The sequence below is a fragment of the Benincasa hispida genome, chromosome 3 (assembly GCF_027475165.1).
Source record: "Benincasa hispida cultivar pf3 chromosome 3, pf3_genome.v1.1, whole genome shotgun sequence".
NCBI lineage: Eukaryota > Viridiplantae > Streptophyta > Magnoliopsida > Cucurbitales > Cucurbitaceae > Benincasa > Benincasa hispida.
Window position 1 is genome coordinate 44,883,921 of NC_143480.1, and position 14,335 is coordinate 44,898,255.

At 28.2% G+C, this 14,335-nt stretch overlaps 1 protein-coding gene across 1 annotated transcript; it reads right to left on the bottom strand.

The window, feature by feature from the left end:
* Positions 1-1,291: 1,291 nt before the first annotated feature.
* LOC120074105 (chloroplastic calcium uniporter protein-like) lies at positions 1,292-2,828 on the bottom strand. Its single transcript, XM_039027116.2, has 2 exons — positions 2,170-2,828; positions 1,292-1,908 (listed from the first exon to the last, which is right to left on the bottom strand). Exons 1-2 carry the CDS (start codon positions 2,722-2,724, stop codon positions 1,465-1,467), a joined length of 999 nt encoding a protein of 332 aa, XP_038883044.2. The 5' UTR covers positions 2,725-2,828; the 3' UTR covers positions 1,292-1,464.
* Between the last annotated feature and the right edge of the window lie 11,507 nt (positions 2,829-14,335).

A 14,335-nucleotide genomic window follows, 5' to 3' on the forward strand; every position in this document is an offset into this window, starting at 1 on the left:
TTTGGATCGAGATTTGGTGATTTTGGCCTAATTGGACCAATTGGGTGAAGGTTTTGTTTGAAAAAACCCAGGATGTATTTTTATCATGTCAACATCTAACATGTTATATATATATATATATCTAATAGTTGAGTTTTGAAAAAATATTAGAAGTGTAGTTGTTTCACATCGAAAAAGTGCAAGGAAGTCATGAACTCCAAATACTATAAAAAGAGCATATATATTTTTTGTTTCAAATTGTCCCGGTTAGAAACATTTTAAGGTTAAGTGTGCTAACTTTAATTAAGTTCCATTTTGCATTATCTAGTTTGAGAGTGGGAAAAATGGTGTGAATAGTCAAAAGTTTTGTGAGTGATTTTGTAATTAGGATTGAAGAGAGATTGTTGTATGATTATAATTATTTTCATATAGTGGATTTTTTTCTAGTATGTGGTTTTTTCTCTTATTTGGATTTTTTCCATGTTAATTCTCGTATTTTTAGTTTACACATCGTTATTCATTATTAAGGACTTGTACTTTAAAAAGGTATTTAACTAGTCTATAAAAAAGTGTTTATATATACAAACATATATTTACTATTATATACCACATTCATCAGACGCATATAGCTTCAAGAGGTGTCTACTATTTGATATATATTTACTATATATTATGTACCACGTCTTATGGTGTTCAATAGTTGTAATTAGTGAAATAATTATGCAACCAATTGGTTTATTACCCATGTAGATCCAAAAATAATTTTCATAAGTATTTTCTCTATACTTAAGTTGTTTTCACAAGCATCCATGCCAACAACTCTTTTGAATTAGAATCACAAATTACCTACTTTTATTAATCACAGACTTTGATTTGAACTAAACTAACATATATCTCTTCCTTATAATAAACTAACAAATATCACTTCTTTGATGCATTCCCTTCTTGTAGCCTTTGTCTTGATGTACTCCCTTTTTTGTAGTCTTTTTATTAAGGGTATGAAAGCATGAAACTTTTATTTAAGATACTTTTGTCACATTGAAATTAAAATATCTAATTATTTTTGCAAAAAAATATTAGGTTTAGCTATTTTGGGGTTGTGCTAGACCTTTTTTTAACCTAAATTAAATTATTGTTTTTACCTTTCTCTTGTCATAGAAATCTCTATCATATATATACACATAATTAAAAGTTAATTTTAGATTAAAAAAAAAACAACTTATAAGATACGTTTAAAGTGAAAGTTAAAGAGATGAAGGAACTTGTGATTTTAACTATGAATTAGTTAGAGAGTATATAGTAGGCGTCAATATTAACAGTAAAAAGTAAATGTTTACATTTAAGAATGTATGAAACTCAAGCTTGTTTCTTCGAAGTATACAACCACTCAAAAGTCATATCGCAAGAAAGTATAAAAAGTATGAATGAAAGATTTTCAAAACTTTGAACAAATGCTCTCAATATTTGTATATCTACCCTCAAACTTCATAAAAATTGATGATTTGAAGAAGGAAAATGATCGGAATCAAGTCCTCTGAGGCGATTGTATTTATGGACATCAAAATTGTGAAGCTTCATGAGGTGCTTTTGCTTAGCAGTGAAGCGGCTTTGGTAAATCCCTTCAAATGAAGGCTCTTTGGAAGTAGTTAGAAAAAAGGCATAACCACCCATGAAATATGTTGAAGTTATAAAGTAGCAAATTGGCTCCATAACATCCCAAGTTAGCTCCCAAAATGTCAGCCTCATGAGGGCCGCAGTTTGAGCCACCAGAAACCCGAGCCCCCATCGGAGTTCACGGCGGGCTTGCTGGTCGGCCTTGCCATCAATTATGGCCTTCTGCTTCTCCATTTCTTCAAGCTCCTGGCTAGCTCTCGAGTCTTCCTTGTTGATTCCTAGCGTGGGAATCAAGCTAGCAATTGATTTTGCCATCTACAAAAGTCAAAAAGGGTTGCTTAGAAAATGTTTTCACCTTTTAATATTATAATATTAATATAGTATTAAATTTATCATCATAGATTGATTAATGATTTAACATAGTAACAAATTCATTATTTAAGTTGATAAGTGAAGATAAATTTAATATTTTATCGATGTAACTCACTCGTGGACATGAAGGTAAATTTAATGTTAGACTTTTACATCGTAATTATTTTAAGTTTTTGAATTGATAGGAGATTTCGCCGCGAATACCTGTTCGGGATCAAGAAAGACGAAGTTTCCCAAAACGATGACGGCACCGGAATGATCAAGCCTCTTGGCCAACTCAAGGCCATAATTTTCATTATCTCCATTATTACCTGAACAATCTTCTCCACAAATCCGAACGAATTCCTGATACGTAATACAACTCCTCGGAATCTCCTTCAATTTCCTTTTCAATCTCACCACCTCCGTCAATTCCACTAACTTCCTCGTCTCCTCCACCGTAAGTCCCTCCAACTCAGCCGGAACCGACGCCGGCGCCGGCGTCGGAGGCTTCAGTCCATCTAGAAGAATCCTGTCGCGGGAAACGAGCTGTTCCATCACATTACCGAATCCGACCGGCAATGGCGGAAGCGATGGGGTGAATGTGGAAGGAGGCGGAAAATTAGGCCTCCGATGAAGGAACCTCCGGAAAATTCCAAAATCTCGGGGATTGAGTGGGAGATTATTGGAGATATAGGTGCGGGGAACGGCGGAATTTCGGGAGAGTAGCCGACTGGAGGCGTTGAAGAGGCGGCGAGCTAGGGTTTTTTTGGACGCCATTAACAGCGGAAAAAAGGAAAACGAAAACGAAAACGAAAAGGAAAACGAAAAGGCTAAAAGGTAAAGAGGGAGATTAAGTTGGAGAGTTGGAATTGAAGTTCTGTGATATATTTTAAAATTATTTATGTGTGTATATATAGCTGTCCCGCACCGCATCCGCACGCCGCATCCTCTTTTTTATCTTTTTCCTTTTCTTTCGGATACGGTAAAATTGACATGGAAAATTATTAAAACAAATAAATGGTAATTATTTTAAATTGATATTTATCCATATCTATCACTAAATAATTATATTTTATTATATTTAAAAATATTTTTAAAATAGATAGATGTCTATTGATGTTTATCACTAATAGAAAATAACTTTTTGTTATATTAATTACCAATTTTTTTATATTTGAAAACAACCTATAAATAAATAAATTTAAATTTAAAAAATAAATATTAAAATATCATTTTAATTTATGTACGTTGAATTTTGTGTAATTTTTTTTGTGTTTAGGTCATATATGATTAATTGGAAAATGATTTTTATTTTAATAAATCTTAAAATTGGTTCATGCTATAGTTTATTTGTTGATTTTTTCCAAAAAAAAAAAGTTAGCTTTTATTATTCCTCTCTCTTACCTATTGATTTTTAATTTTTTTTTATGAAATTTTTATTATTATTTAACCAATTTTGATTTAAAAATAAATTTTAAAATTAAATTTAAGATTAAGTGAATTGAATTTAAGATTTATTAAAAATACAATGACTAAAATAAAATGGTAATCAAAACATTAGAATGAAATAATAATGTATTAGGATAAAAGTTAAGATATACCATATAAACAACTATTTTTTTTTCTTTTTCCTATATCTAAAAAATTCCTTTTTATCTGTTCGGTTAGATGTGAAAATAGCTTTATCTTGATAGTAGTCAAAGAATATATACTTTATTTAAGGAAGTTGATGATTCGAATTTTCACATTTTACTACGTTTTCTAACCTACATCATCATCTTGTCATCAAGAAACTATACGCTTTGTCTAGAAGATTCAGTTAGATCTTATCTTGAATACTTATCCAAAAGTTTAAATTTGTTTCAAAAAGGTTAATCGACTCTTTTACGTGTTTCAATATCGACTTCAACCATAATTCAAACTATTCTAAAAGATGAAAGCATCTTGTTTTTTAATATCCCGTTTATTCTTTACCTCCTCGAATGTGTAGTATATAAAAAGTTGTTTTTTGTCATAGAATCAATATTTACTCATAAAATAAATATTGAAACTCTTGAAAATTTAGTGTTATTTTTCCCTGTAAAATATCAATGTCCGTTTAAAGTCGGTAGAGTAATTATTGTGTTAATTTCTTCCTCAATATCAACATTTTTTTAAGTCAAATATGATATATCACTGTGTTCAATTTTTTTTTATATAAATATAAAACGTTAAAAAAATTATTACATACAAAATAAAATAGGTGAACAAAAAATTCTCTCATTTGATTTTTTTAAAAATAATTTAAAATTTTTGAGTGAAAGAACAAACGTTTACTTTTAAAAAAATGAAAAATATCAAATTTAACCATAAAATTTCATCATTTGCGCTTTAAACTTGGATAAGCATTACAAATTGTCCAACTTTAAAAATATTCACTTTAACCATATAATGGAAGAAAAATGGTTGAAAAATATCACATACATGCACCCAATGAATATATATATATTTAGTATGAAATCAATAGGATCTGAACAACACATTGTGACAGAGCTAGGTTCATTGAAATTTGTATGTTTTGTGGGAGTTATGACGAATAGTTGATATTTTGCATTAACCCAATTAAATTTTGTGTAAAGTTTTATTTAATTAAATTAACGGGTCTTTACATCTTTAATTTGTCAAAAATAGCACATCTTACAAAACTAACTCCTTTTTTGAAAATTCATTCAAATAGTTTTCTTCGATCCCTCTCAAGTTAAATCGACCATTCAGATTTAGTTTAAATTTTTTTTCTAACTTATCAATTGTTTTAGCCCTTTTGGCCTAAACAACCGAGATTCTACTCATTTTTTCAAATATCGTTTAACCTAACCAAATCTTCTACCAAATTTTATATATTTTCAATTTTTTTCTAAATTTGATTATCTTTACCAAATATCATATCGAAATCTCATGTGATTTTTAAAATTTTTAGCCTATTTTCTAATTTATAAATCAATTTATCAATTTATTCAATTTATCTTTTAGATGGATCTTATGTGATTGGTTTTGATTTTAAATTTTGGAAAAAATTAATTTTAAAAAAAATGAGGTGAGATATGAAAAATATATAAAATCTCAATATTAATTCTGGACAAATTAACACGGAGATTTCAATGAATTTGGGTAGACAAGATTTTACATATTTTCTGTCTTGCCTTTTTTTAAAAAAAAATAAAATAATCTTTTCCAAAATTTTAAAATCAAAATAGAGTCACCATTTAAACAAATTTAATTGATAGGTTCATTTGGAAATTTAGAAATTCATATAATTGTGGAAATAGAAATTGACTTAAAGTTGTGAAAAAATCCGTCAGAATTGAATATAATATTTAATAAAGATAATCGAATTTGAAGAAAACTTATGAAAATATATAAGATCTTGTGTAAGATTTGGATAGATTATATAATATTTAAAAAAAAAAATAGTAGAATCTCATTATTTAATCTAACCAAATGTATCTAGAAATGTCTAAAAGGGCCCAAACAATTGATAACTTCAAAAAAAAAATTGTAAAAATGGTCGATCTCGTCAAGGATTGATCAAGAAAAACTATTTGAATGAATTTTAAAAAAAGGTACTAGTTTAAGATGAAAATCTCAACCTGTTATTCCTTGACAAATTTCCATATTAACAAAATTGATAAAATTAAAGAATAAGATTTAACGTTACACTTGTTTAATTTAGAAGAAAAATTCAAAAAAAAAAAAAAAAAAAAAAAAAAAAAAAAATTCGATGCTATTGAATTAGGTTGGAATGATCCAATCTCTCTCTTTTAATTAGAGATTATAGATTCGAAGATTAAGATAAGGAAGAACTAAAATTTGAGGGAGAAATTAATTTTTTCAATATTTTCTTTTTAGAAAAAGAGTGAGGGGGCGTGCTAGGTTCCTTCGTAGTTGGACACGCTTCACACGTGTAATCTAGTCGCCTCAAATGCATCGTTATCCCCATCCTTGTTGGCTATTGCCAATATAATTGCACCAATTTAAATTAATATTCTAATATTTATTTTCCTCATTCTCTTTTGACTTTTTTTTTTTAATTATTTGATTATATTGTTTTATTTTTTCAACCACCAATGCATGTTAATCGCCATTTTTCTACTATTATTTTATTAAACTCACAACACGTTTATCTGATTTTTCTGTGATTTGCCACCTTATTAATTTCTTAAGATAATAATATTATTTTTAATCTCCATAATGTTGGGCATACCTCTAAACCAAGGGGATATTATAGAAAACTCTACGTATAAGCTTTTAAATACGAAAATTATTTTAATGTCAATGCCTCTGATTAAATGGTGAATGTTGATATAAAAAGGAAATTTTTAAAAATAGAAAAATGAAGGAAATTATTTACACAAAATAATATAATTCAAATTCTTTGATAAATGTTGATAAAAGTCTATTGATGTTTATCGATTTTTTCTTTTTACTATTTCTATAAATAATTTGACATTTTTCTATCTGTGAAAATTTTCTATATAAAAATTATTATACTCAATTCTAAATAATCATCCAATTTTAAGATACTTTTGTAGTTTATATATATATATATATATATAATATTGTGGTAGTGTCTTCAAATAAATTTGGTTGAAACAGTCTACTAAAGCACTAAATCAACATCTAAGATGGAGTGTACACTCATATATGAAAAGAGGCCCAATGCCTACAAATAAATATTAAATCAATAAAAAAATGAAAAAAATAAGAAAAATAATAATGTTATGTTTTAAAGTTAAATTGTAAATTTGGTTCTTATAGTATGGAGAAAGTTAGAATTTAGTTCCATAGTTTGATAAAACTAATAAAAGATTAAATTATAACTTTTAAAACTATAGTGATGACTAAAGCCACATTTATTTCCCTAAAAACGTAATCTACCAAAAGTAATCTAAAAAGTGAACTCCATTTGATTACTTATTATTATTATTAGTGTAAAGTCTACACTCAAATTCGTAATCAACAAATGCAATATGATTGCACAGCTAAAGGGTGATCAATCTAATTGCGTTTTGTTGATTACGTGGGACCCATTAGGAGATACTGTTATCATTACTGATACATTATTATAGTAGGAGAATTATGAATATGTCATTGTCATCTTTACAAACATTGTTACCGGTTGACTTTAAACAATAATGATAATGGTAAAGGTAAGAAGACAACGATATCAGACATGCAAACACTATAAGAATTTTGGGCTTTAATGTCAGTTGGAAAAAGTGAAATCGGATGTATAATGTCAATTTTATTTTTTTTTAAAAAAAGTAGATATTTAATGTCGGTTTTAAACCAATATTGTAGGGGTACCTTTAATGTCGATTTTAAACCGACATTAAAGATCCATTTAATTTATCCTCTCACTTTCTATTTTTCCCCCATTTTTTTCATTTCCCTCTTCACTCTCCCCCTATTTTCTTTTTCCTCTCATTCTCACACTTCCCTCTTCATACCCTATTCTTTCTCACTCCTCTCTTCCAAACTCATGCCATTCATCCGTCGATTGTGGGTGAAGAGTCTATCATGGTGTAGATCTGGCCTCCGTGTAGGTTTGTTTGTTGTGCACCCGGCGTCGTCGCACCCAAGCGCTCGGATCTGCTAGTCATTCTGCTAGATCTGCTGCTCGTTTCGTCTGGATCTGCTGCTCGTTCCATTGTCGTTCACGTGTCTCCGCCAGATATGCTGCTCGTTCTGTCGTCGTTCGCATGTCTCCGTCGGATCTACTGCTCGTTCCGTCATCGTTCGCGTGTCTCTGCCGAATCTGTTGCTCGTTGTATCGTCGTTCACATGTCTCCGTCGAAGCACCACAGCCACGCATCATCGTTCGCATGTCTCCACCTCACGCGCCGCCAAGTTCGTTCTTGGCCAAATATCCTAGTAATTTTCACTACTCTACTTCTCAGTTTTTAAATTTGGCCGAAAATGAATCCCTCGGAAAGAAAAACGTTAATAAATATCTTTTAACTTTTGAAAATAGAACTCTAACAAATGAGATCAAAGATTTTTGTGACAGTTCCAAGCCAACAAATTGGGACTTCCACCAAGCCTTTGACGTTCACACCAACAACGGCAAACCAGACCCTCTCTTCCCCTGCTCCGACAAACGTATTTCCATTTTTCCCCTTTAAAATTTCTAATATTACACGTAATCTTCAAACTCCCATTCCTAATTCGATTTAGACATTAATTCGATGGGCTGTAAAGAAGTTTTTAGATGAATAAATATATAAGAGCTCCTTTGGTTTTTATGACAGTGTGACAAAATATAGTAGAGCTCCTAATAAGCAATTGTTTTACATATATAAGAAGCTACACTTTTCATCTTATCATAGATGAGGCTAAAATGTATAGTGATGTATTTTATTTAGTAAGAACAATTGCTTCAGACTAACTAAAGAAAACGTAAAACATATCATCATTTGGTAGCTTTTATTCAAGTTCTTATTGTTAGTTTCTATTGCTCTTTGGTCTTGTCACAATTGAATATTGTTCTGCTGATTTTTTCATGTTTGTTGTTAATACCTTGCCTACTTACGTTTTATTATCTATGTGAGTTTCTGTACTGTTATTGACTATAGTTCTTCTATGTCTTTCATCTTAAGCAAGCTTTAATGAGTATTATTTTATGGATTTATCTTTTCCAGTTGATATTGAATAGTGTTCTCTTGCTTGGCTAAGTAGCCAAACGATTGTAGGTAGGCCAACAGTACCAAGTATAGTTGTGCAACTCCCTTAGTTGGTGGAGTTCAATTGGAGTGTCTCTTTGTTCTTGTTTTTTATCCCTAAAACTTGCCTGTGGGTTTTTTTTTTAGTTTTTATATTGTTTGATTGTAGAGAAAATACATCAAAAAAGAGGTAAAATGGGTATGTTTCTATATTGGACACTTAGAATAAGTGGAAGAAAAAGGAGGCAAAATGGGTATTTGGGTTTGTTTACTTCAAGATTTTTGTTATAATTTAGTACTTCAAAACTCTCCTTGTAGGTTTCTTCAGACATTCTTCACATAGGGTAGTGTAGGGATTTGTAGACTCATTTCGTAATTTTGAGAAACAAAAGTATTATGCAATTGTTTCTATTATTGTTTCAGAACAATTTATGAATTTGAAGAAACAACAAAATTTAATTTCGTATTACAGAAAATCTCTTTTTCTAAATATTATAGGTCTTGAAGACATCGCTCAGAGAAGAGCAAATGTCAAGAACATCATTTTGATGTTTATGAAAAATGCAAGAAGAGAGAGGTATTTTCTTAACTTAGTTATATGTAAATCCTGAGCTATTGATTGACTGTTGGATGTTTTGATTTTGTTATTACTCCATAGAACTACATGTTAGATTTGTGATATGTTTCCATCTATTAGGTATTTTATTCATTGTTAGCTTTTATTGAAGTATTTATTTCTCTAAGGACACGAGTCTCGAAATATATCTTGAACTACATGTTAGATTTGTGATATGTTTCCATTTGTTAGGTATTTTATTCATTGCTAGCTTTTCTTGAAGTATTTATAGAAAGAGTCTAACTCTAAAAACATGAGTCTCAAAATATATCTTGAAATTAGATTTAAGAACAAGTGGTTGTGGAATATTATTAGGAGTGTGTTTCTTTGAACAGGTTCCAGGTAAATTTTTGGTTTTGTTGTGGTAGCATCGTTATGTTGCCGAAAATTTTTCATCGTCTTCGTAGTTCAAGGTAAATTAGATTTTCTCTTCTTCAAGATCTCGAAAAAGAAGATTCTCTCATTTATTCAACTATTGAGTCTTCTTGTTTTGTAGGTGCAACAAGGAGTAAAAATTTAGATTTGGATCAAATCTGTGGTAGGTGGTGGAGAGAACATAACGAATGAGCAATTGAAAAACTATTTGGAAAACACTATATAATGACAACAAGTATGTGTGCACTTTTTTTTTTCTTTTAAAAATGGATTGGACAATAATAATATTGAATACACGGACAATAATTGAAGAAAAAAACGGACATGGTATTTACAAAAAATGGACAATAATTTTGTGCTTTAATGTCGGTTTTAAACCGACATTAAAACTCATAATTCTTGTAGTGAAAGTAAACAACCTCAATCGTGGTCAAATTGTAGTTGCAAAATGCTTAAGTAAAAGTGATCAAAAGCAATCCAATTACGTTGTCTATTGAGACCCATTACAGTTGATTCATTGATGAAATTTTATTGTAATTACACTAATTTGATTATATATTGGTAAATGCGGATAAATTCTAATTTTACTCAAATCATTGAGACCAACTTTATAAGTTAATAAAAAATTACTTACAAAACACACACAAATTATAAAAGGTATTTGAGATTAATTCATCATTGAGTAAGGATTCGTAGATAGTTTAAGACATATTTGAATTGACTTTCTAACCATTTAAAGAAAAAATGGATTTTTAAGTGAGAAAAAAAATGTTAATCTATCATTTAAGAAGTTGCGTTTAAAACGAGCCCTTGAAAAAGTTTAAACAAGAAATTTGGGAAATTGTCATAAATAACCTTCTCAAGTTTTCATCTTCCAAAATTAGCACCTTTTTTAAAACTCGTTACAATCATTTTTTTACCATCGAGATTTACATAAAAATTTAACTTTTTATAACTTACGGATTGTTTTGGGCTTTCTTGGTGAAATTTTAGGTAGTTAACACCGAGATTTTATCAAACTTTCTTATTTATGTAATCCTTCCAAATTTTATATCATCAAATATTTCAGTACAAAGATCAAATTTTGCCAAGTAAGAAGCACATTGCACTTGAGATTCATCTAAAAAATCATAATGGGTAAATTCTTTTGAAATTTTGGAAATTCATGGAAACAAAAATTAGGGTAAAGTTTGAAAATTTATGTAAAAAGTCGATATAAGATTTAGTAAACATAATCAAATTTGGAGAAAATTTGTAAAGGTATAAGATTTAGTATAAGATTTGGAAAGATTATATAATATTTACAAAAATTAATATAATTTAATATTCCCGAGCTTTCCCAAAATAATCGATAATTTAGAAAAAAAAATTGATTTTTTAATTAAATCTGGTAGTCGATCTCGCTGAGATAGACGGAGAAAAATTAGTTTAACGAGTTTTTAAAAAAACGTTTTAATTTTAAAAAATGAAAATTTGATAGTGTTATTTATGATAATTTCTCAAGAAGTTATATTGGAAATGAGGAATCAATAATGAATTTGTATTTAAATATTAAGAGGTAGGTGAGAAAAATGGGGTGTGAAGAAATGTAAATAAAAAAACAAAATGCAAATAGAATAAAAGAATGAAAAGGGAAGACTATGAATAGAGGGAAGTTTGGAATCGGATGTGTATCACGCAAACGTGTCGCCACATACAATACAACTCTCTTCAACTATCTGCCTATCTCCAACATTTTGACCATTTTGCCCCGCCGGTGCCGACTCTTAAAAATGTCAAACTCTTATTTAATTTTGATTATATAGCTTTTTAAACGTGTTCAATAATACTATCTATAAAACAATGCACGTGCCTACAAAATTTTCTAACATAAATTTTATTGATGAAATTTTAATAACAAATTAATATAAATTTTAAAATAATAAATATCTAACATAAGAATTAAAAATATTGAAAAAGATTAGCCCACCCAGAATCTTATATATCTTATTTTATGTTAATTTACAACAAATATAAAATAAGTTGCAAGTGTTTGAGGAACATAAATTTTAATGGTGTCATATAAATCTTAATGATTACTTAGTTTGCTTTCATGTTGGTAAAATTTTCGTACAAACAAATAAATGAGATATCTAAGATTCTAATAAAGTCGAAATTATAGAAATTTAATCAAATATCTCACTTAAAATAATAATAATAATAATATAAAATTTTACGAACTAACAAAAGTTACATTCTCAACATTTAAATTTTAAAATAACACAAATTTATATATTTTTGTTATGATTGAAAAGGAATACACTCTATATAATTTTGTTGCTACTAAAAGGAACAAAATTTTAAATATACTAAATAATTTGTCAATTGGGAGAAGATATATTTGATAAATTGAAAATTAATAAAGCATCTTATAATTTCCTACAAAATCATGAAGTGGAATTATTGATGTGAAACATACAATAATGAATTAAATAGTAGGCCCCTTTACGTTACAAATATTTACAATGTTGCTGCGTCAATTTGCAATTGCTACATTTTTTAATCCAAAATAATCGTCATTGTTAACACTCTCTTCTAAACTTTGTCCTTTACTTTCACATCCTTCGTGTTCCCCTTTTCCTCATTCAAACACACTTCCGATCTATTCTTGTTTATTTTTCTTCTTGTAATTTCTTTCCCTCGTCTTCTTAAAAAAAGGAATTTAGAAAAATAAAGAAAATAAAACAACATTTCTTACATTCATAATTTAAATTTGAGAATAAGCCAAATATTTATTAGTGTTGAAAACAAATCTACTAAAGAACATTGTATCGAAATTTAAACTTCAAAATACTATGATTGTTTAATTTTTTTCTCACATATATTGTTATTGGACAATAATAAATTAAAATTTAAATATGAAGATAACAATCATATTTTTTTGTTAGAGAAAATAAGTTTATGGATTATCAAGGCTTCAATTTGACATGATCCAATATTTTCTTTACGTAGACCAAAAACTTCATATATCATTCTACAATTTTGTCTATCATAACATTATGAAAATAGAGATGGGACCAAAGTAACAAGAAAGTTTTAGATTTATTCTTTAAAAAATATTTAGTTATTATGCGAAGAGTTGTGTACTATTTGTAAGGGGCGTGTTTATATGAATTTTAGTTATTATGTGAAAGTTTACATCAAAAGAATTAATTTATGGTTTACTTATTTTTTCACTCTTTCCTCTCTTCACTCCTCCCTATTTTTCTCCCTCTCTTCTTCACTCATGTGATGCTTCCTAGGAAGGATAATTTATTGGAAACAAAAATATAAAAGAAAAGGAAAAGGTACAAATATCTAATGAGAAGGATACAATAGGCATTTAACAAAAAACCAAGAGCAAAATGGAGAATGAAAGATTCTCTCCGCGTAGCACCTTTTACATATGGTATAGATGATTCTAAAGTTTTAAATTGATTGAGTTTTTATATTTTAAATTTTGTATCTATTAGGTTTTTAAGCTTTCAATTTTGTATCTATTAGACCGTGACACATTCAATTATTTTTTTTTAAAAAAATTAATAATTGACCTATGACTTTACATCTAACAAAACCCTAAGATTTCAATAAATATGTTGAATAGATTTATTAAATTAGGTTTAAAATCACGTTTAGTTTCTAAGTCTTTTATAAAAGTAACTATTTAGGTCCCGTTTGATAACCATTTTGTTTTTATTTTTCATTTTTTAGAATTAAGTCAATAGACACTACTTTTACTTCCAAATTTCTTCATTTGTTATTTACTTTTCATCCATGGTTTAAAAACCAAGCCAAATTTTGAGAACTAAAAAAAAGTAGCTTCCAAAAAGTAGTTTTTCTTTTTTAAATTTGGCTAAGAATTCAAACCAACAAAAACTAAAAACCGAATGGTCACCAAATGGGGCCTTAGTAACTGAACTTTAGTTTGTAATGATTTAGTCCCTAGAATTTTAGTTTTGTAATAATTTAGTTTTTGAACTTTAAAATGTATAACAATTTTGTTCCTATTGTAGAAATTAGTATTAAGATTTAATGAGATTTATTTGCATAAATAAATCGATAAACTAATTAGAGACTTAATATTTTTATTAAATACGAAATCTACACATCATAAAATATGGTTAATTAACATTTACTTTTGATTATTTTTTTTACGTAGGAATTAAATTGTTATACATTTAAAAGTACAAATACAAAATTGTTACACATCAAAATTCATAGACTAAATTGTTACAAATTGAAAGTACATGAACTAAATCGTTACAAAACAAAGATTAATGACTAAATTGTTACTTTTATGAAAGTTTATGGACAAAAAATGTTTTTTGACCTTTAAATTAATTTGTTTAATCTATTAGATACTTTTTAAAATTTGGGAACATAATTGACATTAAATTTAAAGTTTAAGAATCTATTAGGCATCTTTTTAAAGTTTAAAGGTTTGATTGAAAGAAAAATTTACATGTCAATTATCATAATTCAAGTGTTTGTTCATTTATTATTTTTTCATGTACAATTATTGTGAGATGTGAGGATCAAACATTTGATTTTTAGAGAGAAATACCATGTCAATTATCATTTGATCTAAACTCACTTTAGTTTTATTAATTTATTTGAGATTGTATAGCATTTGTACCTTTCCCAAACTAAATATTACTTCGTTTGCTGGTTATATCTATTT